Source organism: Vicugna pacos, chromosome 27, assembly GCF_048564905.1.
Source record: "Vicugna pacos chromosome 27, VicPac4, whole genome shotgun sequence".
NCBI classification, from domain to species: Eukaryota; Metazoa; Chordata; class Mammalia; order Artiodactyla; family Camelidae; genus Vicugna; species Vicugna pacos.
Window position 1 is genome coordinate 5822263 of NC_133013.1, and position 27001 is coordinate 5849263.

The 27001-nt window shown below is 49.8% G+C and overlaps 1 protein-coding gene and 1 non-coding gene across 6 annotated transcripts; both read right to left on the reverse strand.

The window, feature by feature from the left end:
* Nucleotides 1-856: 856 nt before the first annotated feature.
* FAN1 (FANCD2 and FANCI associated nuclease 1) lies at nt 857-26947 on the reverse strand. Of its 5 annotated transcripts, none has more exons than XM_072950661.1 (14): nt 26856-26947; nt 24776-26185; nt 22916-23056; nt 20657-20858; nt 17747-17980; nt 13748-13879; nt 12304-12412; nt 11425-11544; nt 9177-9341; nt 8550-8697; nt 5246-5349; nt 4513-4707; nt 3874-4002; nt 857-1109 (listed from the first exon to the last, which is right to left on the reverse strand). In XM_072950661.1, exons 2-14 carry the CDS (start codon nt 26031-26033, stop codon nt 972-974), a joined length of 3075 nt encoding a protein of 1024 aa, XP_072806762.1. In that variant the 5' UTR covers nt 26034-26185; nt 26856-26947; the 3' UTR covers nt 857-971. The 5 variants fall into 5 exon arrangements, with proteins under 5 accessions (XP_072806762.1, XP_072806761.1, XP_072806763.1 ...); XM_072950660.1 differs by having other exon boundaries at nt 26845-26947; XM_072950662.1 differs by having other exon boundaries at nt 26826-26939.
* On the reverse strand, nt 26409-26557 carry LOC116277626 (small nucleolar RNA SNORA79). Its single transcript, XR_004187106.1, has one exon. It is a non-coding gene; the product is annotated as a small nucleolar RNA SNORA79 (small nucleolar RNA).
* Nucleotides 26948-27001: the final 54 nt, after the last annotated feature.

The window sequence follows — 27001 nt, forward strand, 5'->3', positions numbered from 1 at the left end:
ATACGGCAGTCTGTTCAGCGTGCAGGAGCTTTATGTCCAAAAGAAGTCTAACTACCTTAATTTAAAAACACTTTCTCGCTAAAATAGACTGTCATCTGAGCCTTCAGAAAGTGGTGGTTGTAACATCCAAGATCACAGATCGCCATAACAATATAATAGTAATTTAGAAGTTTGAAACACTGTGAGAATTATTGGACTGTGACACCGGGACATGAAGCGAGCAGGCACTGAAGGAGGGGTGCCCGCAGACAGGCTCCACCCTGGGCGCCACGAGCCTCGACTGAAAAATGCAGTCTCTGCAAAGCACAGCGAAGCAAAGCACCGTAAACTGTCCAGGAAACTGCCTCTAGTCACTGGGGGTGTTCCCAGGGAGAAGGACGGAAAGGGACAATGGCCTGTGATGAATATGGTGCCTCGCTGTGGTGACGTGGGCCTGGTTAGGAAGAGCACGTCCTGACAGAAATAATGAGGAACTTAATGAGAATCTGTTTCTTAATCCCTAAAGAAATCAGAATTTCAACTGTTTATGCCCTTCTATAATCATAAAAACCAAGAATTTCAACAGCCATTTAGATGGGTAAGGGCAGCACAGAAAAACTTAGGTAAATTCAGGAAAATCTGTTTTCAATACACTTTTTAGAAAGAAAAAGTGTATGTTCCTTTTATAAAAGACCCAAAGCTGTGAATCATCTCGTTTTGGGGGGTGGTTTTCTGGCTTTCCTGTAAATATAATAATATACATGCATCCAGCTCCTAAAAGTGGCCACCAAGGCTTTGACCTTTTCAAAAGTTCATTACCTGGAATGAGTATTCAAGCCAATACCAAGTTTTGTGGCATATGGACACTGCACAGTGATGCGTCATTAAACTACCAGGTTTATTACGACAACAAACAGCATTGAGTGAAATGTAGTAACACTTTTGAAGACCTCAGGTCCGTGTACAAGCAGACAGCCCCAAGCCCACGGCCCTCAGTCAGGGCCCCTGCTCTTCGCTCCGACTGCAACCACGTGGCAGACCTCGACGTCGGCCCCCAGCTTCCGCAGCTCGTCCAGCCAGATCATCTGCTTCTGCGACAGACGGTCGTTGGGGCCTTTGACTTCCACCAGCTGGGAGATGAGTTTTAAAGTTACTAGCATCTTACTGAGACGGAAGAGCCATGCAGAGAAGCTACAGGAGTTTTCACTGACCACTGTTTAAGTGACTCATACTACTGCACAGCTGTGCTGATGATACACATAAAACAACTACAGACATACATGAAATCCATAGAAACTTTCATATTCTGTAGAAACTAGACAGTTCTTCCCAGAGAATTAGTAAATTGATTCTTAATACAGCAGCTGAAATATAGTTTTAAAGCATGCGGTGGATTGTTACTCCTGCTGAAAACCCTTCAATTACTTTCTGTTGCGTCTGCAATTAAGTCCAAACGACTTGCCGTGACCTACAAACCTGCATCACCCGGCCCCTGCCAGCCACACCAAAGCCACCTCGGTTCCTGAGACAGACGACTTCCACCCAGCCAGAAGGGCCTCCCCTCTGCCTGGGATGTCTCTCCCTCCATCCCGTGTCTGATGACTCGTCCTTCAATGTCAGCTTAAATTCATTCACCTCTAGGTGGGCCCCTTCCTGTGCACTTCTGTCAGGGTGTTTATCATAAGATAGAACCGCTCATTACGTATCAGCTCCAGGAAAGCAGGGACTGTCAGTTCTGTCCACTGCAGATTACAGAGATTCAAACATACCAGTAGAAACTCCAAAATGAAGTATAGAACAAAATATTTAATAAATGAGCATTTCAGCAGTCTAATAGGAGTTTAGAGTCCCCAAAGAGAAGAGAAAAACATTTGAAGAAATAATGGCCAAAAAAATTTCAAATTTGATGGAAACTATAAACCCTAAGATCCAAGAAGCTCAATGAATGCCAAGCACAGAACCATAAAGAACACTACACTGAGAAACGTCATAATTCAGCTGTGTAATCAGTGGGAAAAGGAGCATCTTCAAAGCAGCCAGAATTTTTAAAAGCCAGAGAGGAAAGACTGCAGATTTCTCATTGGAAGCAATGCCAGCTAGATGACAGTGGACCAGTATCTTCAGGTACTGGGGGAAAATGTCAACAATTCTTGGTCCAGAGGAAGTATCTTTCAAAGACAGACTTAAAAGTCTTACAGTATAGGGGAGAAGGTATACCTCAAGTGGTAGAGCACATGCTTAGCATGCACGAGGTCCTGGGTTCAGTCCCCAGTACCTTCTTTAAAAATAAATAAACCTAGTTACTCCCCCAAGATAAAAAATAATTAAGGAATACAATAATAAAGTATTTTTTTTTAGTCTTACAATATATAAAACCTAAATAATTCATTACTAGCAGACTTCCATTTCAAGAACTGTTAAGGAAGTTCTTCAATCAGGAAGAGTGACAATACATGGAACTCTAGATCTATGTAAAGGAATAACAAATGTCACTCTTTGTACTGACATGAGTAAATATACAGACTCATTAGTCAACTGCAGAAAGCAAATATAATTGTGTTGCAGAGTTGGTAACAGTCAAGGTATAATGTACACACAGCACAAAGTCTGGGAGAGGAGACATAAAAATGCACTGTTGTAAAGGTTCTCTGTATTACACATGTACTAGCACAACATCACTTAAAGGTGGATGAGATACACACTGTAAACACCAATGCAACTGCTTGAAACATAGCAAAGAGTTATAGCTAACAAGCCAACAAAGGGACAAAACACAGTCTTTAAAAAAAAAAAAGGCAGAGAAAATAAGAGCTGAGATAAATAAACCACCATCAAGGTGGTAGGTTTGAAGCCAGACATGGATACCATCACATTACATGTAAATGTTCCAAATACCCAATTAAGAGGCAAAGGTGTCACATTAGATTAAAAAGTAAGACTCAGATATATGCTGCCTACGAGAGTGTAACTCACACATTAATATAAAGGTAAAAGAAGTTAAAAAGTAAAAAAAAAAAAAAAAGTATTACATTAACACTAACCAACCCAAAGTGGAGTGGCTATAAATTAGTATCAGTCGATTTCAGAGCAAAGAACATCCCCAGGAATAAAGGAAGGTCATTTCATACTGAGATTGAGTTCGATTCATCAGGGAGACGTGACAATCCTGAAAGTCTATACACTGAATAAGAGAGCTTCACAGTGGATGAAGCAAATGCTGACAGAACCACAGAGAGAAAGACTCAAATCCACAAGCGCAGAGACATCCTGTGACACCAGAAGCCTGACCCACTGGAGAACAGATCAGCTGGACTCTATCCAAATGTAAAACTTCCACTCTTCAGAAGGTACTAGTTAGACAGTGAGATGGCAAGTCACAGACTGGATGAGACAGATGTGATGAACTGGTACTCAGAGCTCAGTCACACGGGAACCGCCAGCCTGCGCGGGGCAAAGGGTGAGACCAGGGTGAGGCTGGCGCGAGCCGGCCTACAGCGCCAGGAGGTGCTCACTCGGGGAGAACACAGCCCCCGACCATCCTGGCCCCTGGCGTTCACGCCCCAAGGCGGTCCCTCCCTCTAAGTGGGGCCGGACCCAGGGCCTCGCTCTAACAGCAGACACAGCGGAGGTGGCGGCGGTGCCTCTGAGGCCGGGGGCTGAGGGGCTGACTTCTGTGGGACTCACACCCGCTCTGCTCTCTCACCTGCCCTGGTGAGACCAGCCACCTGGCGGAGCGGCCCACACGCCAGCACTCAGCCCAGGGCCCTGGCCCTCTGTCCAGGGGCTCTCAAGTTCAGTCTTGCCAACAACCATGCAAGAAATGCCTAGACCGTGGCCTCTGATTAAGTTCATCATAAAACTACACAGGTGAGTTTCCATTCCAGCTCAACTGACCTTACAGCAGTGACTCCGGGAGTTCCACACCACCAGGTCGGGCAGGCCCCCTCGGCAGTGTCGCAAGTCTGTGGCGAGTCGCCGGCACACACCGCTGAGGACGGGGCCCCCTAGGCAGGAAACCAGGTCCTGAACACAAGACACAGGGACAGTCAGCCACTCCATCCTTCCCGGGATCAGAGACGAGGAGACTGGCGCATCAGTCGACAGAAACAGAGGCTGAGGCCCCGGGGCGGTTCGTCTGCCGCTGCGGGGACTCCGGAGCTGCCAGCTGCCGTGCCCCAGCCAGCTTGGGGCTGCCAGTCTCCCCGTGCTGCTGCCCAGTCGGGAAGCTCCCAGGGGCAGCCAAGGAAGAGGGAATTCGGAGGAAACAGGATGGGATGGTGCTGACCACAGAGCCGCCAGTCACACGGACAGGGACGGTGTCCTCCCTCCGGGGACCACAGGTCAGGAGAAGGGAAGCCACCAACTACATGGCACAGGTTTGTGCCTGTTTACTGATCCCGTCAGTGACGGAGGCACGCGGGCCGGGGGACCAGACACATGCACACACATGCCCCCGTGTCTGTGCACTGTGCACGCAGGTGTGTGCATGAGGAGCTACTACTTTCTGACCGAATCCAGCCTGCACAGTTTCACCTGGGCTTGCTGAAGAGAAGCGAAGCGGTCCCAGCTGACAACGGAAGCCGCCCTGCCCTCCTGGGCCTGCCACGCGGCCGCCACCCAGGCCCGCAGGCTCTCAGCCGGGGCGCTGTGAATCTGCTGCAGCCTGGCCTCGACGGCTGGTGCCCTGCTCGCGAAGAAACCATCGGTGCACAGGTCCAGGGGGCCCGCCTGTGCAAGGGAGAATGAGCTGTCACCCCGGGGCCTGGAGGGGCCTGTCCGGGGCAGTCAGAACACTCAAGACCCACCCGATTTAGAAACTGGCCAACCTGATTAAGTAGACGCATTCTTTTCTCACGAGATATGTACAAATTGCAGAAGTCATCTAACACAAAAGCACTGATTATACTGGTTTTTCAGAGTAGTAGCCTGCAGAAAGAGCTTTTAGTTTACTTGGAAGTCCCAGCAGGGACACGTGAGATGGACGTGGGGGCGCCGGGCCCTGACAGATGAGCCCTGAAGGACTTACACTAGACATTTCAGATGGGACGACTGCAGTGAAACAGGCTTGAAGTTTAAAACTTAACATACATTTAAAATTCTATGAATCAGACTTTAAAATTAAAAGCTACTCTTATGGGAATTGGCACCACAATCTCTAAGACTGTGACAAGGGGCAGGTTTCTGATGCCGCAGACATGGGGCACGCAGGTGGGTGAGCCACCCAAGTGCAGGAGCCACTGGTGGCCTGGAAACGTGGCTTGCTGACCTGGTAGGCGTTTCTGAAGACGTCTGGTACCCCGTCCATGAAGATGACGTCCCACAGGAGGAGGCCATACAGCGTGCTGAAGGTGGACCCCTCCCCGTGGATCCCTGAAACGGTCACACACACAGAAGGAAAATCAACTGTTAGTTTTTTAACCACCACCGTGCCCCACTGCCTACTTAATGTGAAGAAAGTAACAGGAATATTTTAAACTCAAGTGCAAACAGTGTTTTCGTGCCGTCCCCAGCTCATTGCTTTTACATTATACGCTTATACGCAGAAGCCTTGTATAAGGGCACAGATCTTAGTAAGCATGGGAAAATTCAAATGCACGTTTCAGAGCCACAGAGCAGCAGTTCTCAAACTAGTGGAAAAATCTAAGGAACGAGTTTAAAACTACATAAAAGGAGACTGTCCCTCTGGCTTTGGGGGTTCAACCCCAGACGGGTGGGGAGTCCCTTGAGGAGCTCTGATGCAGGGGCCCCTGGCCCCACTTGAAAAGGCTTCCGGGAAGGGGTACAACAGAGGAAGCCGAGCATCCGGGAGCCTGTGCCCTCTGACCGCCAGGTTGGTCCCTGTTCCCCTCATGCACCCAGCACTCCTCCACTTTGGACTGAACACCGCACCACGTTTCTACACCTCAGGGTTTTAGAGACCGTCCACGTCAGGGACAACCTCGTTCAGACCCCCTCCCCACACCGCATCCAAACCACATCAACCAGGTAGTGACCTCAGACAGGCCCGTCTCGGACCCCAGGACACCTGAATGTCATGGCAGGGTCAGGAGGGGACATGGCACAGCACGCAGACCTGCCACCCAGAGCCTGTCCTGCTCAGCCTTTCTCCCCGCCTGACCCCGCAGCCCCTAAGCAGGCTGGCGGGGCGCTCCTCTGGCTTCTGGACACAGGTCAGGTGCAGCACAGGACGAGGGAGCAGAGCGCAGGCACCAGTGCCGTGTCCCAGCACAGCTGAGACAGCCAGAGCCACAGGCAGGAGCCGCGTGCAGGGCCCAGTCCCCTGGGCTGTCCCCCAGCTGAGGCTGCACTGTGCTGTCACCCCTCCCACGTCCATTGGCTCCGCCCCACATCCTTGCTCCCCATCTCTGTGACTCAAAGGAACAGCGGGACCCACTCAGGCCTCGTCCCCTGCAGAGCCACTAGTCACAGGGACAGGGACGGTGTCCTCCCTCCAGGGAGGGAGGGCACTGGAATCCCAGGGGTGGCCTGACCAAGGTGACGCTGGGACAGGACCTGCCGTCTGCTTTCTGCCCAGGAGCATGTCCAGTCAGGGACACTGGACGTGAGCATCCCCAGACCTAAGCAGTCTGGTGAGCGTCGTGCTGTGGGGTCGAATCATGTTGCAGGAGACCCTTCTGAGTAACGGAGAAACCAACTCCCCTGAGGGGCCTGAGGCCACCCCTCACCCACCCTCCCCCAGACCAAAGGCCGACAGCAGGGTCCCGCTGTGCCCGGGCAGACACTGTAATAAAGAAACATACACCTTATATAAAAAATTCACATTCCGGAATCGTCTGCCCGCCTCTCGAGCTCAAGGCTAAACTGAAGCATTTCACTGTGCTCGGCTCCCAGCCCGTCTGCCACCTACCAAGGGGACAGGGCACCAACTGCCCACGTGGGCCTGAGCCTTCACTCCCCGATTTTGTTTCTAACCTTCGGGGTCTGTGGCATCTATGTCTCCACTGGCGCTTGCATCTCCTCCCCCAGAGCATCTCCCTCCCGTGTAAGGGACAGAGGCATCCCGCAGATTCACCTGAACCTTTACTTGAACACTCAGCAGACAGACACCCGTCCTGCAGTGGCATTTTGTGATCCTCGCTTATCTGAGTGGGCACACTACACGCCAGTGAAATCATGTCCTGATTTTCATGTATGTGACAAGATCTGAGTGACCTTCAACCTAGAGACCCCTCAGCACAGACACAGGGAATCCTGTCTGGACGCAAGGACAGAATGGAGGGCCCCTCGGAAGTGACCATGGGAGCCAACGTCCGGGTTGGCTTCCAACATCTGGGGGACAGGGCAGTGCACAGGGGAGGCACTGGCATGGCTACTGGCTCCCTCCAGGTGCGGCTCTGGGACGGTGCCCCAGGTGGTGGGAGGGGAGCTGGAGGCTGCTCCCGCCACTAAGAGGGGACGCAGGGGACAAAGGCTCTGGGAGGAAGCAAGGACACAGGATTTGGGGTCCAAGCTCCTCACGGCTGGCATGCGAAGCCCCTCCTGGGCCAGGGACGTTGGTTAAGTTCTCTGAGGTTCCAAGCGTGTCTGACAGCTACGGCCGGTCTCTGACCACTTCACCTTTCCCCCAAGTAGCAGGGACCCCGAGTGCCTTCACTGGCCCTCCTCCCACTCCACAGCTGCTGACGAGAGGCTCCCAATTCTCGGAACCGGGCAGGATTAATCCTCACTCAGGCTCTACATGTTTCAGAAAATGGCCTTGGAATGAAGCCTACAGCGTCCAAAACAGAAAGGCTGCCAAGCAGCCCAGAAAGAGGGCTGGGGGCACCTGTCCGGTCCCTCTGCGTGTCTGCCCGACGCACAGAAAGATCTCACCAGTGGCTCAAGGAACCAAGTCCCCCTCAACCCCAGAGCTGCAGCCCTCACATGCACACACCTGCACACAGGCACACACGCTCCTCTCCTGGCAATAAAAAGAAACCAAAGGGCAACAGGCAGAGAGCAGCCTGGCTCAGTAGTAACAAGTGACATCTCTCTCAGGGGTTCACATCCAGCAGAGGAGCCACCGTTTACTATGAGGTCCCAGGTCCCAAAAGACCCGCCGAAAAGACAGGTGGAGCAGGAGGGGCAAGGGGGCCGCCACCCGGTTCTTGGGGAGAAAGTTGGAGACAGCTCCGACCCTGACTGATTCTCCTCCCACGCGTGGGATGGAGAGCTCACTCCACAAGGAACTCAAATCACTGGTCCTTCAACACCTGCCCTGCCCCGGTGCCACGTCACCCCGGGACCTGGTCCCCTTCCACAGGGAGCCGGGCCCGGCTCCCACCTTCTCTAACGGGCTGGGTTATCCAGCAGCATCTCGTCCTCCGCCCTTTCCTGCCCTCCCTCCTGGCATAACATGAGCTCCCTGAGAGCAAACCCGGCCTTGCTGGGTCCCGATATCCCTCCCAGGCATCAGGCTGGACAGCGGGCACAGGGAGGGAGGCGGGCAGCAGGGCTCTTTCCCACACCCTCCCAGGCCAGCAGCATCTCCCGCAGGGACAGGACAGGGCCTCGGCACCACCCCTGCAGACAACCACCACACGATGACCGGGCGACAGGGAGTGCCTTACCCTGGTCGAAGCCGCAGCATCTGTAATGGGCCAGCGCCAGCTCCTCCACGGAGCACAGCACCGCAGCGGGGGCGGCCCCCCCGGCCTCCATCACGAAGATGGACTTGCCCATCCCGTGCTGCGGGCACAGCCGGCCTGTGATGGTCACCTAGATGGTAGCCGGAGAACGTCCATCAGCCTCTCTTCAGCTTCAGCCCCTGCAAACCCCTCCCTGGTGTCCTGGGGACACACTGTCCTACGCCCCCCACACGGCCACCCATTCATAGCAGAGTGCAGGGCCATGTGACCCACATTCTGGTGCCTGTGAGGACGCAGGTAGGTCACTTGCCCGGCTCAGAGCTGCTCTCCAGGGTCCTGACCGAGCAGATGGGCCTGGCAAAGACCAGGAGCTACTGACTCAGAAGTTTAGAGTCACCACCCTGCTCCGGAGGGAACCACCCCCAGCCAGCCAGCCCCCCAGGCAGGAGATGCGGGTGTGAGAACAGGTCATCGTAGGTCCCCCTGCACGATAGGTGGGAGTGACTCCCACGTCTATGAGAAAGTGGGCACTCAAACCTGTACTTAGGCTGTTTCCACTCAGGAAAACCCTGCAAACGCATCTGAAGGGCCCGGAGAGCATCGACTTACGTGCCTGACGTCCTCCACGGTCATCTCTGGAAGCTGACGGAGGAGGTGCCTGTACTTCTGGCAGCTCGGGGACTCCCGCAGTCGCGCAGCTCTCTGACATAGTGACAGACGGTGTCCCGTTCTCACGTCCGGGTCCGCCAGCCCTTCCGCGATGCACCTGATAGCCTGGCAGAGAGCACGGTCCCCATCAGACTCCCGTCATTTCATGTGACAGGAAACCCTGCCGTTAATTAACTGTTCATCTTGCTAATTAGCAATGGGTTGAGCCGCACTCCAGAGACGTCCCCGTGGGTCTCATGCTGGCACTTTTCATGCAGAGACAAGCACAGAGCCGACTGCAAAGGTCTGCAGCACAGGCGGCCGAGCTCCCAACACTGACTTCTGCTCATGCACGTGGATGTGGCTGACCCCAGCTGCCCCGCCCTCAGAACACAGGGGTAGTCTGGGATGCCTGGGCCAGGGAGATGGGGGAGAGACCCGGCAAGGGGTTCCCGGGGGCCACTTGGGGGCTCGGGATGCAGAGGGTGAGCGTCTGCAGGGCACGGTCCAGGCTCCCACCACCGCCCAGTCCCAGGTGAGTCTCACGTGCAGGCAGGAACCACAGAGTTGTTCCAGACGCCTCACTTACAGAGAGAAGAATCTTAGGTTTGAAGGGGTTATGTGTTTTCTAAGGTTACTCAAAGTTGGACAAATAAACAAAATACTGAAAACTACAATGAGATACCACCTCACACAGCCTAGGATGACTGCAGTCAGAAAAATGGGAAACAACACATGCTGGCAAGGGTCAGGGAGAAACTGGAACCCTCATGCACAGCTGGCAGCAACGTAAAAATGGTTCAAATATTGGGAAAGACACTTTGGCAGTTCCTCAAAAAGTGGAATCTCAGAAACGGAGGGCAGGGTTTTGACTGTGTGGGGGCGGGGAGGGCACCCCTAACCCCCGAGTTGTGCAGGGGTCACCTATATAACCAATGCCACTGAACTCTACGCCCAGAGATAGTTAAAATGGCAAGTTTGATTTGTTACATATACGCTTCCTACAATAACAAAATGAAGAGTTAAAAAAACCTCTGAAAATCAGTAAGGATCAGGCCATCGGGAGTGGCGCGGTCAAGAGGACAGGGGCAGAGGGAACGACTCCCCTGCCGGCGGTGCTGTGAGCCCCGCGGGGGCCGGGCCAGCGCAGCGAGTGATGGCCCCAGGCAGCTGGATCCAGCAGGCCTGAGCCTCTGCTGGCGGGATCCCTCCCTGGAGAGAAGGAAGGGAAGGGTAAGGAGATGACAAAGATGATGAGCGTGGCCAGGAAGGTCTTTGGGAAAAGGTTACAAGGAACTAGGATTTTCCATCAGTCTCAAAAATCCCCTCTGGGAGCGAACGCGCCTGTCAGCAGATCTGTGAACGAGGGGGACATCTATAAATTCTTCAGAACCTTGACTTCAACGGAGGAAATGGACAGCATGAACACACCCTCTCTGCACGTGGGTGAGGGGCCCCCATGGGGCGGAGGCTCCACGCCTGCCTCCGGGAGAGAAAACAGCCCTCACTGGCTGGAGACCTCCAGGAAACAAGGCACCTTTCAGTTTAGGGCAGTGAAAAGAGCGTGTCACCTTCCACACCCATGGTCAGTTTTTCCGCCACTACATCACCCTGATTCACTGAACGCGCCACTGAGAAAAACAAAGCTCCCAGAGACACAGTGCCCTCTGTGCAGCACCAACGCCAGGCTGGCAGGGAGCTGCTGGACCGTGGGTGGCTGCACAAAGAGCCCCTGTGGCCTCATTGCGGGGGCCCGCCTGGCTTGGCCCCCCAGATCCCTGCATGGAGAACCCCAGGCCAGGAGGGGAGTTTCCCAGTGGGAAAGAGCATCCTTCATCCACCTTTCCACCAGGAGGCCCTGAGCAATGAGGGAACAAGTCCACCACTTCCAAAGAGAAAGCGCCTTCCCTGGAAGTGCCTGCCTGGAGGCGGAGACGTCTGGGGCTCAGCTCCCTTAACTGCTAGAACCTTCACTCCCGAGTCCCCACCTGTCCGCCAACCATGGGGAGAGGAGACAGGAGCCTCCTGCCCCGCTGGAACGCTGGTGTTCACACCCTGCTGTGTCTTCTGGGGTTGGGAAGACATGGACAAAGCAGAATGTCTAAAAACCAACATTCTAATCACATTGAGGTTTTTAAGGTATTAACAGTTTGCTGTATTTTTTAAATTTATGCAAAACTGAGACAAGGCGGATCTCGCTGCTGAGTACCGGCTCCGGGCGCTTCAGGTGCTGGTGTAAGTTGAGAGCCAGTCGGTCCCACCACCGGCCTCTGCTGTCGGGACAGTACACCCTCTGGGACAAGAGGTTTTCAAGCTCCTGGACGGCTTCCTGTTGCAACAACAACAAAGGAAGCTCATTAGACTCCTGCACACCAAGAACTGTAATTACACAGAGTAGTCAGTAAAACCAGGGAAGCACATTTACGAAGCATTCCTTTCCATTTTAATGAGGCCATGGCCCAGGACGGACAGGCAGGGCCCTGGGAGGTCCCTCTACAGTGGCCCGAGCTCCCTGAGGTGCCCTGGGGTCTCCCAGGCCGCCTGGCACAGATGGAGACCTGTGAACACTGCAAAGCCGTCTCTGCAAAGCAGGTGAGCGGTGCAGGCCGCGCAGGGGCTGGTCCTGGGCAGGAGCCCACATGTTCCTGGGCACCCTGCCGGGCCCAGAGCCAACGCCTGGAGGAACCGGGGAGGGAGCAGGACAGTAATGGGGGGGTCTTCATCCAAACACGCCACCGTAACAGGGAGACCTTCCAGCCTGGCTCTGCACACAAACTGGTCACGCTTTACTGTCATCTTCTGTGGTTCAGAAAAATGCACAGACCCTCCTATACACACATGGAAGTTCACACAGTCCCCGAAGCCAATCTCATGGGTCCCCTTGGGGGTTCAGGTCTGGGTCCCCTTGGGGGTTCAGGTCCTGGACCCCTCTGTCTATCTCCCCAGCCGTGCAGCAGGCGGGACAGCAGGTCCTCATTGCGCTGCAGCATGCTGACCGGACACGCAGGAAAGCGAGGGCCAGGCTGGCCCCTCCTCAGCTGGTCTCCAATCCATCAGGAACAGCCGGGGGCGTGGCCTGTGGGCTCACCTGGTACCTGTGAAGTCTCTGCAGAATTTCCACAGTTCGGGACAAAATCCTGGTATAAACCCAGCCAACTGTGAAACATCGGAGAAAGAGCGGTAAACGCTCGTGGTACCTGAAACAAAGGTGGACACCAGCAGTTCAGGGATTTGGTGTATGTGTCGTAAGACAATCGTGAGACATGACAGAGTGGACTGAATTCCTCCCTTTTAAGAAGACACATTCAAAATGCTGCCTGTTGTGGACAATTTCCTCACCTCAAATCTCTGTTCTTACAGCCTCCTGCCACTTCTGCAGTCACCCAGACAGGGGCGGGAACCAAGAAGTCGGCAAACACCAGACCTCAGGCCAGACGCAGCCCTGCAACCTGATTTTATATGAACTAAAACAATTCCCACACTTCTAAATGGTTAAAATAGTCAAAAGGAGAAAAACAGTCTGTGGCATGTGAAAGCTACATGAAACTCACATCTCCGTGTCCAGGAATTCCCGTGCACTGGAACAGAGCCCCGCCCACTGGCTCGGGGAGGGAGGGGGGCTGGGGGCCACGGCTGCTTCCACATCAGGATGAGTGGACGGACAGACGGACAGCCAAGCTGACCCACAGGCCCTTCAAGGAAGGAGTCCACCAACCTCTGTCCTGTAGTAACCTAACTTCCTGGCTGTGGGTTCTTTTTTTTCTTCATGAGGAAAATCACCACTTGTTTCAACCACTTGTTTTGCCATTTGGTCTGAGAAACGTTAACAAATTTATCTAAAAGATCTTAAGAAAATCCCCCAATGTGCACGCAAGTCATGGGCAGTAAGTCTACCCTGGTTATCTCATTTCTAGAAAGGCCTTTAAGTAAATGGCTCAAGTTTGTCTGAATTACACCCAAGCAAAATATGGACAAAATATTCAGTTATTTTCTCTCACCAGTAAAGGCCATTTTCCTGGCTATGGCTTTTAAGTCCATATTCCTTCCATGCAGACTTTTGTCTTAAGTTTTTTTTGGAGATATTTAATACTACTCATTTTTCTCATCACTATGTAACAAGAAAGGGAAAACTTTCTTACCCATACAGAATAAGTTGAACCTTTATTAAACCAAACATATGTGCTGTGTACTTGCACTTTTGCAGTAAACGTTCAATTCTGTTTCCTTTTTCAGAAGAACACCCGCTTGAATTTCCACTGGATGGACACACCCAGCACCCTCCCTGCTGCTGGGTCCCCCCGTGTAAATTCACTGACCGCTGGGAGGTACATAAAAGTCACTCCAGACCTTCAGACCCCCTGCCATCACACACGGCACCCGGGCTCCGTGGGAAGCAGGCAGCAAGTTCGACTCCACGTGCTGGTTGGACCACAGAACAAAAGGCACATGATCTTCCCTGAGAAAACTACCCAAAGTGGTCAGAACAGCTCAGTCAATCAGGAAATTGGACATGGGTGTGAGAACAGCCTCACCTCAGGGAAGGATGGTTCTTCAGTCGGTCCCAGTCCCGCTGTGCAACCTGGGAGAGCTCCCTGGCCTCCTCCCAGGCCCCGCGGGCCATGGCGGCGGCGATGTCACTCAGCGCGTGCACAGCTGTGGCATACCTGCGGGAGAGCACGCGCCCCGTTTCCCATGTGGACCGGCGCGGACATGGAGAGTTCCACATCCTCCCCATCACATCCAATTCCGAAGGGTGAAAGTGTGCTTTGGGAGACGTGAGGGTCTAATTCTATCTGAGAAATCATTTGAAGAATTCATCCAGGCCACTTGACCAGACAGAAAGACATTCACACATCCTATGACATAAGGAATGGAACACGGGCCAGCTCTTCCTTTCTGACTTTTACCCATTCCTTCATTCCTTCAACAGTTTGACAGCAAGAATGTCACCAGATGACTGACTTCAGAACTACACAAATGTAGATCTGGTGCTTTAATCACTCAGTTAGAGGGAGCCAGAGGGATGCTGCCCAGGCTGAGGATTATGTGGGATTTTCAAAAATGACTTCAGGGACACTCCTGGGGAGACGGCAGTGCTGAAATGTCATGAAACCACTTAACTGAAGAAAGACTGCTTCTCACTACATCGTTAGACGCCAAGAACAAAGACCTCTGCCCAGTAATTCGATCACACTTCAAGCACACGGTCCTTGTGTTCTGGACTCACACTTAGAAGAAAAAGCACAGAACAAATACCACTAAATAAGAGGAAAACAAGCTGCCTCTACACGCGAAAACCTGCTCGTGGAGGCTTCGATCTAGGTCTCTCGCAACACGTGACTGAATGAATCTAAGGTGGATAAGAAGACAGAACCCCATAGGGAGAGGCTCCTGGAGGCCAGCCGGGCCCACTGGAGCCCCCCCACCCAGCCCCCCCACCGTCAGGAGCGTTAGCCCAACCCCCCACCGGCACCCGGCCTTGCAGCCCTAACCCAGCCCCCTGTCAGGAGCCCGTGGAGACCAGCGCCATCCCTGTCACGCCTCATCTTCCCGAGACCTCCGTCTCCAGCAGCACAGTCACCAACCCCCCCAACGCTAACTGGAACCGCCAAGCCAGGAGCAGCGTCCCTTCCACACCCCGACCTCTGGCCCCTGTCCCCAGCCTTCTTTCAACCTGGCTGAGAACACGGCCCCCCTGCTGCCCGCTCGGTGGGGACGGCTCTTCTCACTCCAGGAGAGACAGATGGAGTCTTCCTTCCTTCCCATGGCTGCTTCCAGACCACCCTGCCCTCCCTGAAAGGCCCCGCCCCTCAGAAGCCCAAGCCTCCTCTGTGCAGGCTGCCGGTGGTCCCTGCCTTGCTCTCCATGATGACAGCATCTGCGAGGGTGAGAAGCAAGTGGTTCCCCCACCTCCTCACGGATGACCACGTGCCTGGGCCATGCAGACCTTCTGTCCCCAATGGACTGCATCCCCCTCAAGACCCTGCCTTCAAGCATCTTGTCCACTGATCACCCCTGCCACTATGTCCAGCTTGCTCACTGCAGGCTGCAACTCCCCCTTCACTAGGACCCTGACCTGGGGGCCAGCCTCACCACGCCCACTGCCCCAACTACGAGCACCTCCCGGCCTGTGGGCCCACGGACCCCACCCAGGGCAAGCAGTCCCCGCTCCTCGGCGAACAAACATTAGCCATCAGTCCCACCCTGGACCCAGCTCCCTGAATCGTGCTGAAGCAGGAAGATGATGGGACAGGCTGACTACATACACTTGAACTCGAGACCAGATTCAAATGAGCACTTGCCGCCATACTTGGGACCAGCCCCGAGGGGCTGGGACCCAAACCTCCCAGGTTAAGTCAGCCTTCCTGCAGCATCTCCTGCTGTCCCCGCCCCTTAGTCCACGGGATGCCCTTGTAACATGTGCAACAGACTACTCACCTGCATAAACCCCTCCAATGGCTCCCCACTCTCAAAGCATCACTCAGTCAGCTCACTAGGGCCCTGAGGCTGAGTGTCCCTGGCCCGCATTCCTGTCCACCTCCCCCTTCACTGTTGCCCCCAGGGCTCTCCCAATCCCTCCAGCTGGCAGCCGTGTCCTGCCCCCGGGCCTGCGCATGCACCCCTACAGAGCCTGGACACGGGCACCTAGACTGCGGGACCAGCACCTCATTCTCAGGCCTCAGCCCAAATGTCGCCTCTCCAGGGACCCTCGGCCTCAACCTCCACAGTAGAACTTCTCCAGCCTGCCCACGGTTACCAGATGATTCTGTATTTGCCAGCTCCCCAGTAAGACATACTCCCAGGGTGGCAAAGACCCTCTGTTCCTGCTGCAACTCCACCACCCAGGCAGGTACTCAACACTTAACCCCTGTGCACTGAACACATGAGAGAACAGAAGAGAAAGGACAAATGAATCAAGTACCCAGGCAGCCAGAAACATTTCTCGGGGCAGGTATCATGTCACGGGTGTTGGAGAACTACCCTTCCTGAAGGCAGTCAAACCCAGTTTCATTTACATGTTAAGGCCCTTTGCACAACAAAAGGAGTTTTAGGTATTTTTAATGTTCACAGGATGTATATACTTTCTAAAAAGAATGAGTGATGGTTGACTTTTCTCCCACTAGCCTCCCCCATTTTGAACTTGTCAACCATGGTTCTGTCGGTCACAGAACTAAGAAGTCACCTCCGTAGACACACGGTAACGGTGACGACTGTAACACTGACTAAGATGTGCAACGCGGGCCCCCTGGGCCCGGCTCTCAGCGTGTGTCTGTGGGGCTATAATATTATTCCCTCCATTTTACAAACGAGGAAACTGGGGCACAGAGGGTTTCACGGTTCATTAGTACAGAGACTGGAACTTGGCTTCAGAGTTCTAACAACAGAGAATAGCGTAAAGTCACTAAAAACAAGAAGGAAAAAGGACATGAGACAACAGAAGACAGAGTGAAGAGGAAATAGTAGAAGATTTTATGAAAAAAGTTATTCCAATTGAACACAAATAAAGAAATTGAACTTCCTGAGAACTAAGGCCAAATGGGCTAAAATCAGTGTATCCTGACCATGCTTTGATTCAGTAATTTCAATAACTTAACTTTTTAAAGCACACACTAGACAGCACTTAAACAAGTTTCCTAAAATCAAATGTCAGAACCAATTTCAGTTGAATTTGAGTCATAAACTTTAAATCAAGAATCAAAGTGACATTTTAGGAAATTCAAATTTTTCTTATGAAAGATTTCTTTTAGGAAATCCAAGTATTTTTTTCCTGTAAAACCTATTCCGTTTTTTCCTTTTCTTTTTTCTTTTACCAAAACCGACTTTGGACAGTCAAACCAAACATTCGCTAAATCCATGCACCCGAAGAGATGAGCGACAATTTCCAGTATTGTGCGCAGGATTCCAGAACATACTACACAAGTTAATAAGCAGCTTTATTTGAAGTGTTATTACTAGAAAAACATGCACCTTCAGCTGTGTTCATACCAACAGCATACAGGGCAGGTTTGTTCAAATGTCTGTATTTAAAAAACGTTTCCTGCCAAAGCTATTTGGGAACGTAAACCGGGGAAAATTCTGTAGCTCTAACTCAAAACTTATTTGTTTTGGCAAACCTAAGCTAAGCACATGTCTCCATTTTCCTTAGCGTCTTGGAAATGTATACAAGTGAGGCAGAAAAGCAACAAAAACCAAAAACTTCAAATGTTATTTTGGCTGTGAACTCACGTTTCTATGGGAGATGGCAAAAAATAATAATAAAACCTTCTACATGAATTAACAATACACACCCTCTTCAACATTTATCATCTGTAGACTTTTTAATGATGGCCATTCTAATTGGTGTCAGGGGATACCTCACTGAAGTTTTGATTTGCATTTTCTCTGATAATTAGCAATACTGAGCATTTTCTCATGTGCCTACTGGCTATTTGTATGTCTTCGTTGGAGAACTGCTTGTTTAGGTCTTCTGCCTGACTATACTTCGATTAAAAAAAATACACAAATCTTCTACTGAGCAAACAGGATCTTACCTGATAAGATCGTCTCGATCTTGGAAGATTCGGGTTTTCCGATTGATGGTGTACCTGGGAAACTCCACTCGGCCGAGACTGACCAGCAGCACCGTGGACAGCTCTCCCTGACCCCCACAGGCGGCGTCCTCGTCCTCCACTGCGTCAGTGGGTGAGAAAAGCAGCAGGACCCGGGAGAACACCGCCCGGGGGCCCTTGCAGACTCTCAGGGCCCGTCCCACCAGGTCTTTAGCTCTGAAAAACACACCATGTGGAAATAACTGTCTGGTTTCTAAGCATTTGGAGAGCAGCTTTTACAAAACATTTAAAGCTACATGGCATTCATTATAAGCCTGAAGGAAATCTACCACTCTGGCTGTGTGATGTTGAAGCATTTCTTGACCTCTCTGGGCTCAGAGCCCGACCAGGAACCCAGTGAGGAGTAAATGGAATTACATCTGCAAATGATCTCACACATTGTTGCCTCAATGAAAGAGCAGGACAAGGTTTAACCTGGTCCTGAATATATGAAATACCAGGGAAACACATAAAAGTGTTACCTATTTGACACTAGCAACGCTCAATTCTTGACTCGAGTGACAGCTTAGATTAAATCATGTGTGTTTATTTAAAATGTCATTACAAAAGGCTCTCAGTAAGGCAGCACGTTAAATCCAGGGCCCTCTGGCTCTACACCTTGGCCACCACATAGAGCAGGGTCTCCAGGCAGAGGCACCATAATTCTATCCTGGGGGCAGGGATGGTGGGGGAGGTGCAGACCTCTCATGCACTGGATGCTCAGCTGCAGCCTGGCCTCCACTCACTAGATGTCATAGCACCCACTCCCCATCTTGGTCATGACAATAAAAATGCCTCCATGTGATGTCGGAGGTCCCCTGGAGGACAAAACCACATCAGCTGAGAATGACTGATGCAGTGGAAGAGCTCACACTTTCCTAACCTCCCAGGAGCTACTCAACCAAAAGCAGTGCTGCACCCCTGGGGATACAGAGATTCGTGCCACCATCAGAGCCGTGAGGGCACGGGATGACAGTCCCCTCACACCCCCTTGCTCCCCCTCCATGCAGAGCCCCAAGGGTGTCCCAGCGGACCAGGACTCCAGGCTGCAGAAGGTTGCCCTGAACACGATAAAATGAATGGCTGCTACCTCCAAGAATTAAGAAAGTAAATAATGGGCCTCTTTCTGCTTCCTCGTGATCACAGCAGAGTAAGATAATCAGGTATCGCCCTCCTTTGGAGCCGTCAGAGACACTGAGACTCCACTACTGGTCCCCACGACTACATGAAGAAATAAAGCAAAATTTTAAAGGACATCCACAGACAAATGGATAAAGAAGATGTGGTATATACAGACAATGGAAAAGTACACAGCCATGAAGAATAAACTCTTCCATGTGCAACAACAGGGATGGATCTAGAGATGATTACACTTATTGAAGTTAAGTCAGAGAGAGTCAAATACTACATGTTACCACTTATTTGTGGAATCTAAAAACCAAAGCAAATGAATGTATGTAACAAAGCAGAAATGAGTCGCAGATAAAGAAAACAAACTAGTGGTTACCAGTAGGGAGAGGGAAGGGGGGAAGGGCCAGTCAGGGGTACGGGATTAAGAGCTACAAACTACTCTGTATAAATAGATAAGCAACGGGGATATACTGTACAGCACAGGGAAATACAGCCATTATTTTATAATAACTTTAAATGGAATATAATCTATAAAAGTACTGAACAATTGTGCTGTACACCTGAAACAAATATAAAATTGTAAATCAACTACACTTCAATAAAAAAAAATGTAAGGACAGTGATTTTAGTACAAATAAATTATCCTTGGAGATCTCATTTTCCTCCAACTCCAAAGTCAGTGGTAAAAATGTTCATCTTTATTCTTTTATCTCTGCTTATAGGCTAAGTGCTTATACTGAGATAGGGTTGCTAATCTAATGTGCCCTTACTTAAAATGTGACTTATACGATGACCATAAAGTACTTAAGAAATACAATTAGATAAAGAAAGGACTTAGAAGACACTTGATATGCCATGGGGATGAGGGTTTTATAATCCTAAATCAATTAATTATAATTATATAATTTATTTAATTTTTTTAATGTACAGTATATACTTTCTGAGGTGTTGGCAGTGACGTTTTTCTTAGTGATGTATGCCTTATTTATCCTTGTTTAATCAAAGGCCAGTATTTGAAGTGTCTTCCCCACAAGGATGGGCTCTTGGCACAGAACAGCTCAATGTTTTACACACACATGTATTACACAAAATAAACAGTGACATTGTTTTAAATTGTTTTCAAAAGCATCATCTCATTTCATCCTCAACAACTCCAGAAAGTAGGTTCCTAGACTAACGTTGATATGGCTATATTTTACACATAACATGAGCAGAAGAAATAAATTCTAACAATTTTTACAATCTTCCCCAATCTGCAACAGCTGAAGAGTTTTAGAAGGGCAAAGGAAACTACCCTCAGTTTCTGATAAATTTTTATGTTTTAAACTTAAGAGAAGCTACATATTAATATTGACGGATTATGTTTCAATAAAAAGTTTACTAAAATAAAAATGTGACTGAATAGTTTATGCTTGAATACTGTAAGAACAGCAGTTGAAACTGCGTTTTTCTTGAATAATAAAATACCAGATGCGCCAATGGCCTAGTGCCTCTATTCTCCTGCCTCCTGACTTTTCTTGCTCCCAGAAATCAGGATGGTATTACAAGAACCAGGAATCATAAACCAAGAAAGAATTCAGTCTTTATAATTAAGGTTCTCTGCCTTCTCAATCTAACTGCGAGTGAAAACGATTACAATATGAAAACATGTACCATCATTATAGTAGGTTCATATGTGCGTCAACATTTTAAACGTTTCTACTGTAACCAGAGCCACAAAACCTTTTTAAGATCACAGCACCGACGCCAGGCTGGTTCCTGCCCCAAGTGCAGACCGAACGCTGTTTGGCCAGTTTGAGAAAGGCGTCCACCAGCTGCTGCTTCTGCCCGCTGTGATTCGCCAGGTGGAAGGTCTTTGCCAGGGTTTTTAGTTCAGGGGCAGAAAGTAGCTCGAGCACTTCAGAGAGTTCTTGCAACTCAGATTCTGAAATACATATTTAAAAAAAAAGTTAAAAGTAGTTTTAAAGAATCTGACTAATTCTCACTTTATTTACTTTAAGAAAAAGCTTAGTTACATGCAAATAAAATGCAATGCTACTGTGATTTTTCTTTGCCAAGTCAACTGTTAAAAAATATGGCGCATAGATATCTCATAAAAGTTAAAAACAACAGAACTTCTCACTGACAAGTAAACGAAGATCTGAATAAAATAAAGATCCTCGTGGAGAACCGTCATGGTTTGGGCGTCCTCCTTAAAAGCTCACTACGAACCCCCAGCGGGACCTCTCCAAAGCTGTCAGAGAGCTGGCTGCTCACCGGCTCCCACCTCTCCGCACAGGCCTCAGCTGGGGCCTGTCTGTGGGTCCACTCAGTCCACATCCCCATGGATGTCAGGCTACTGGGGGGTCCAGGCCACTTAGGGCAGGGCCAGCCTCCTTGTTCACATGTACCTCCTGGGTGTCCGCCACCTGCTGGGTACCACTGCGGCGCCTGCAGTGAACAACCACATCCCTGCCCCCAGGCAGTGCACTGCCCAGCATCACAGGCGCCTGTCTGCTCGCGATAACTGCCACAGAGAAAAGCAAAGCTGGGGAGGCAAACTGGACCGGACGTGGCAGAGAGGTGGCGGCACCCAACCCAGAGCAGACACAGGTGACACGGAGCAGAGCTGGATGAAATGAGGGGTGAGTTGAGGGGCAGCAGGCAAGAAGGTCTGAAAGAGGGGGCACTCAGCAAGAACCCTCAGGAGAGCAGCGTGGCCACAGCAGAGGGAGAGGGACTGTCAAGCCCCCATCCCTCCCCTCACAGGGCTGTGCAGACCATGAGAGGGACCCGGGCGGGACTGAGGGCAACAGAGGGCGTCTGGTTTTGTTGTTTAAAGGTCATTTAAAGGGAAGGCAAGGCTCACCTGGTGTCAATCTGTATCTGATCTTCTGAGTCAGGTGGGGATGTGAGTTCCCAAGTGACCTGGCGGCACTGACGTGAGGAATCCTGGGTCCCACTGCCTGAACACTCACACCCACCAAGCCCCCAGGCCTCCCCATGACTGTCCTCATCTCCCAAGCCAGGCCCGCCAGTCACCCTAACTTCATCACAACTCTGCTGCACAGAAACCGGCTGGCTCTAGCTTGAGTCACTTATTTCAGCCTAAGCTGTCAGCAACTCGAACCTAGGACTCTCATCTTTCATCCTCTTTATCCCTACGTGTCCAGGACAATATTGTTCTCAATGCAGGTGGGTACGTAACAAATGGTACCGATGAGATGACCAAGGTTATCGCATAGTCACAGGGGCTGAAATCAATCACACAATTCTTGAGGCAATCCACCTTTGAATTATAAGAGCTGTATGTGTGTGCCTGTCAGGGTCCACAAAGATACTAGCTTCCAACAACCAGCTTTGTTCTGTCATAAAGACGAGGGGTCTGGGTGAGACGGTCAACGTCTTGCTGGAAGGGGAGCTGGGAGGGATGTTCCTTCCGTGGACCCAGCCACACATCTATCCCCAGGTGACCTTACAGGCCTACATCAGAGACTGTTCAGAAACCAGCAGGAGACAGAGGGTGGAGGGATAAACTGGGGGTTTGGGATTTGGAGATACAAACTACTATATATAAAAGAGATAAACAACAAGATCCACTATATAGCACAGGGAACTATATTTAACATCTTCTAATAATCTATAATGAAAAAGAATATGAAAAGGAATATATATATATATATAAAACTGAATCACTATGCTGTACACCAGAAATTAACACAACATTGTAAATTAACTATATGTCAATTCAAAAAAAGAAAGAAAAAACAGCAGCAATCTTTCGTTATCCTGGGAGTCTTAATCCAGGTGAAGAATGGCTTCAACATAACAGGAATCATCTGTTGTCTTAAGAAGATTTAAAAACCTCAATTTAAAAAAACACACACAATTACTATCAGGCACCAATTGGGAGCTGACACCAGACTAATATCACCCTCATCATGCAGAAACTCAATTCTTTGAGTCATATTTTCATTTTCCATTCCCTTTGACTGATCGCACCTGTCTGCAGGAAGCCAGCTTGCTGCAGTTCTTGAACCACAGGTGTTAAGTCGGGGGCAATCTCTTCATATTCCAATTTATTCATCTTAATCCAGCTGAATTTACGTTGAAACAGTCTTACATATAACTTCTGACCATTGGCTGCAATAAAGTTGAAAAAAACTGTGAAAAATATTCTATTTCTTCTCAAAAACAACATACAGTATCATTTGCTTTTTTCAGCTGAGGTGAGTAAAATAGACTTGAATAGAAATACACATACACTGACTCAAATGATCTTCCAAGAAAATCATTTTCTTCCTTTGGAAGACATAATTTATTTCAAATACAAAATCTCCTGAGGATGTCTCCTTGTCCTGTGTGCCTGTCACCACAGGACAGGAGGAGGACCAGGATGGAAAGCCAGCCCTGCCCCTCTCTCCCAATTGTGCAAGCCTTTGGAACTTACTAAGACACCCTTTTCTCTTCTGTTACAAAAAAAAAGGGGGTGTGGGGGACAGTAACACCATCTTCCCAAAGATGGTAAAAAAAAAAAATTGGACAAGATAAGGTATTCAACGATTAATGTACAAAACATAAAAAAGTTCCAAAATTGGAATGATTATTGGCCATTTAAAAACTTCTAAAAAGGGAATCCTCCTACACTGTTGGTGGGAATGTAAATTGGTGCAGCCTCATTGGAGGACAGAATGGAGGTTCCTTAAAAAACTGGAGTTACCATATGATCCAGCAATCCCACTCCTGGGCTTATATCCGAAGAGATTCTCATTTGAAAAGATACTTGCACCCCAATGTTCACAAGAGCACTATTTACAAAAGCCAAGACATGGAAGCAACCTAAATGTCCACTGACAGATGACTAGATAAAAAAGATGTGGTATATTTATACAATGGAATACTACTCAGCCATAAAAAGAATGAAATAATGCCATTTGCAGCAACATGGACCTAGAGATTATCATACTAAGTGAAGTTAAGTCAGAGAAAGATAAATATCATATATCACTTATATGTGGAATCTAAAAAAAATGATACAAATGAACTTACTTACAAAACAGAAACAGGCTCACAGACATAGAAAACAAACTTATGGTTACCAAAGGGGAAAGGGAAGAAGGGTAAATTAGGAGTTTGGGATTTGCAGATACACACTACTATATATAAAATAGATAAACAGCAAGGTCCTACTGTTTAGCACAGGGAGCTACATTCAATATCGTGTAAAAACCTATAATGCAAAAATGTATGTATGTGTAAAAAATCACTATGCTGTACACCTGAAATTTACATGACATTGTAATTCAACTATACTTCAATTTAAAAGAAAATAAATAAAATAAAAGGTAGAGTCCAGGCAATTAAAATATTGTTGGAAGAAAAAACAGGCCCCAATGTACCTTGGTTTGTTTTTTCCTGTATTTTATCTTATTTTCATTGTTGAGGAAATGGCGTGCAAAAACAAGAAAACCACCTAACGATAAGCTTGATTATACGCTCCAAATGCAAAGTATGCTTTTCTAAGTCACACTGCTGCTTTTTTCCTCATCCGGGAAAAGCTGTTTTATAAGCATTCAAAAAAAAAAAAAAAAGACAAATAGCTGCTTCCATGACAACCCAAGTACAGCCTGTAAGGGTGATACTGTGGGAGCAGACACCAGGCACAAAGTCTTGTCTATTTTACACACGTATCCTTCTCCAGCTGAACCCTGTAGTAGGCGCTGAGTCCCACGCATACTCCCAGGGGACTCCCCAAACCACACTGACTCCTCGTGGTCCTTGGATGACAGCCCGTCACCTCCCAGACCAAATCAGGGCAGCAAGCAGGAAACCAAACCTTCCAAGCAAACATGCTCCAGATACCTGATAATTGGTAAAACCGAGTTACAATTCCTTTCTCCTGCTCATCAAAGAGCATTCTGTCATCTTCATTCTCAAACACGGCATTCAGCACCACCAGGAAACTCCTAAGGTAGTAAGGGTGATTCGGTGGTGCTAGGCTTGTTACACCAGGGACATCCCAGACTGACCCCTGCTCCGAAGACATTCTAGGAGTGATTTCATTCTCTAAGCCACGGGCATGTTCCAGAGGACATTCTTGGCTGTGACTCCATTTCGAAGCATTGGTTGTAGGACTATGAGATTTTGCCTCCCAGTGTGACAGCTGTGTTTCAGCTTCTGAAAGGGCAGTCGCTTTGACCTCTTCACAACTGCCTGCCTCATGTATTTCATCACCTTCACCAGCTACTCCTGCGAGACTCTCCTGCTTTGCAAGACTGTCTTCTGAAATAGACTGTAATTTACTTCCAAGAGTTAAATCCGGTGACAATAACCCGGGGGTGGTATCTGAAAAGGGAGGGGTGAGTGTGGATATCCCACATTCCCGGGCAGCCTCTTGGCTTTCAGCATCCATTATTTCAGTGTCTTCTACAGTACATTCGGGAGTCCTTGATTCCTTAAGAGAATCACTGGTAAACATGTTTTCCTTTTGAGAACTATTCTCCAGAAGTTGATCCTGGTCCTCCATCTCTGAACGGTTGTCAACCAGGCTCTTAACCGCTGTGGCTGAGGAACTCTGTGGACTCTGATTGGCAAATCGCTCATTCTCATCTAAAGACCTTTTAGCCTTCATGTATCTTCTGGACAATTTAGATGACAGGCTTCCCAGAGGGACGATTTTGACATTACGATCTCTCGTCTCATCTTGAGTTTTGCTCACCAAGTCTCTGTTACTTTTAAAGTAGGGGCTGGTCTGCTGTTTTGTGCCTGTTTTTGCTGAGTCGCTTCGGCCAGGGGTTAAATTTATCTTAGATGGTGACAACTTCTCTGGCATTACATCTTCTAAGGCAATATTGGTTAAATCTACCGTGGAAGCCTTTGAACTGAAGCCAGTGTTTCCTGGCTCACCTGCAGTGATGTCATCATCGTCAGCACACATTTCATCCAGGTGCCGGTTCAAGTCATATCTTGGTACCATTTTACTACAAACCGGACAGGCGAGTTTCGCAGGCGGTACATTGTTAAAAAACGAAATAATCGAGTTAGAGTCATTTTTTTTAGTTTTGCTGGTTGATAAACTTATACGAGGTCTTTTTTTGGAGGATTTCCCTCCGGACATCATGAGTATTAGACAAGCTGGGTGTTTCGAAGGGTAAAGCACAGGATATCACTGGGGAAAGAGAGCGATGCTTGGCTTTTACTTCCGTGTCTTGAAATTAAAAAAGGCGGGACTCTATTGGACCTCATGTTATTCATTTAGTCGATCTCGTCTTCCTACAAAACACACGTGGATTAACAATATTTTTATGCACTCAACAACAGGGGGAAAAGGTCTAAAGCATGCAATGCCAGGATCTCTTGGGACAGAGGACCAAGGCCCTACCCCCTGCTCTGCATGCAACCTCAGTGCGTCCCTCAGCCACAACAGCGTTGGGCCTCGTGGGGACAAGTTTTAAGGCCACTCTCTTCAAAGTCAGCCGTTTTATTTTTTTTTTCCAATTGTTTGACTCTGCAAAAATCAGAAGGCACCAACGGACAGCCAACCCATACCTATGGTGCCCTGAGTGAAGACAAGTCAGCTTAGATATATGATGGACAAAAGTCTCACTGCCTAAGACTCCAAGCAGTGAGAGGATAAAGTCAGCCGTTTTAAAAAGGGAACACTGGACTATTTCAGGTCCTTATTGAAAACCACTGCATCAGTCAGCCTTTTCCCTCACAGGCCTGCACAGAGATGCGCCCTGAGTCGCGGGCATCGGTCCACGGGCTTGGAGCCCGCCGCAGCCCCGGCCTCCGAACCTGACGCTCCGGCTGAGCTCAGCCGGCTCTGCCAGCGGGGCCGCGTCCGCGCACCGGGACGCGCACCAGTCCGCCCGCCCTCCTCCTCCCGCAACTTCCCACCCCTTCTCCCCACCTCTCACTCCCCTCACCACCTCTCGCGCACCAGGCCCCGCCGCCTGCCCTGCTCCCCCGGCCCCGCGCGCGGGAGACCCGGGCCGGCCTCCCTGCACTTCCTACCGCCTCTGCGTGCCAGGCATTCCCAGCCGATCCCCGCGGCGCGGCTCGGCTCGCACAGGCTCGGCCAGCAGA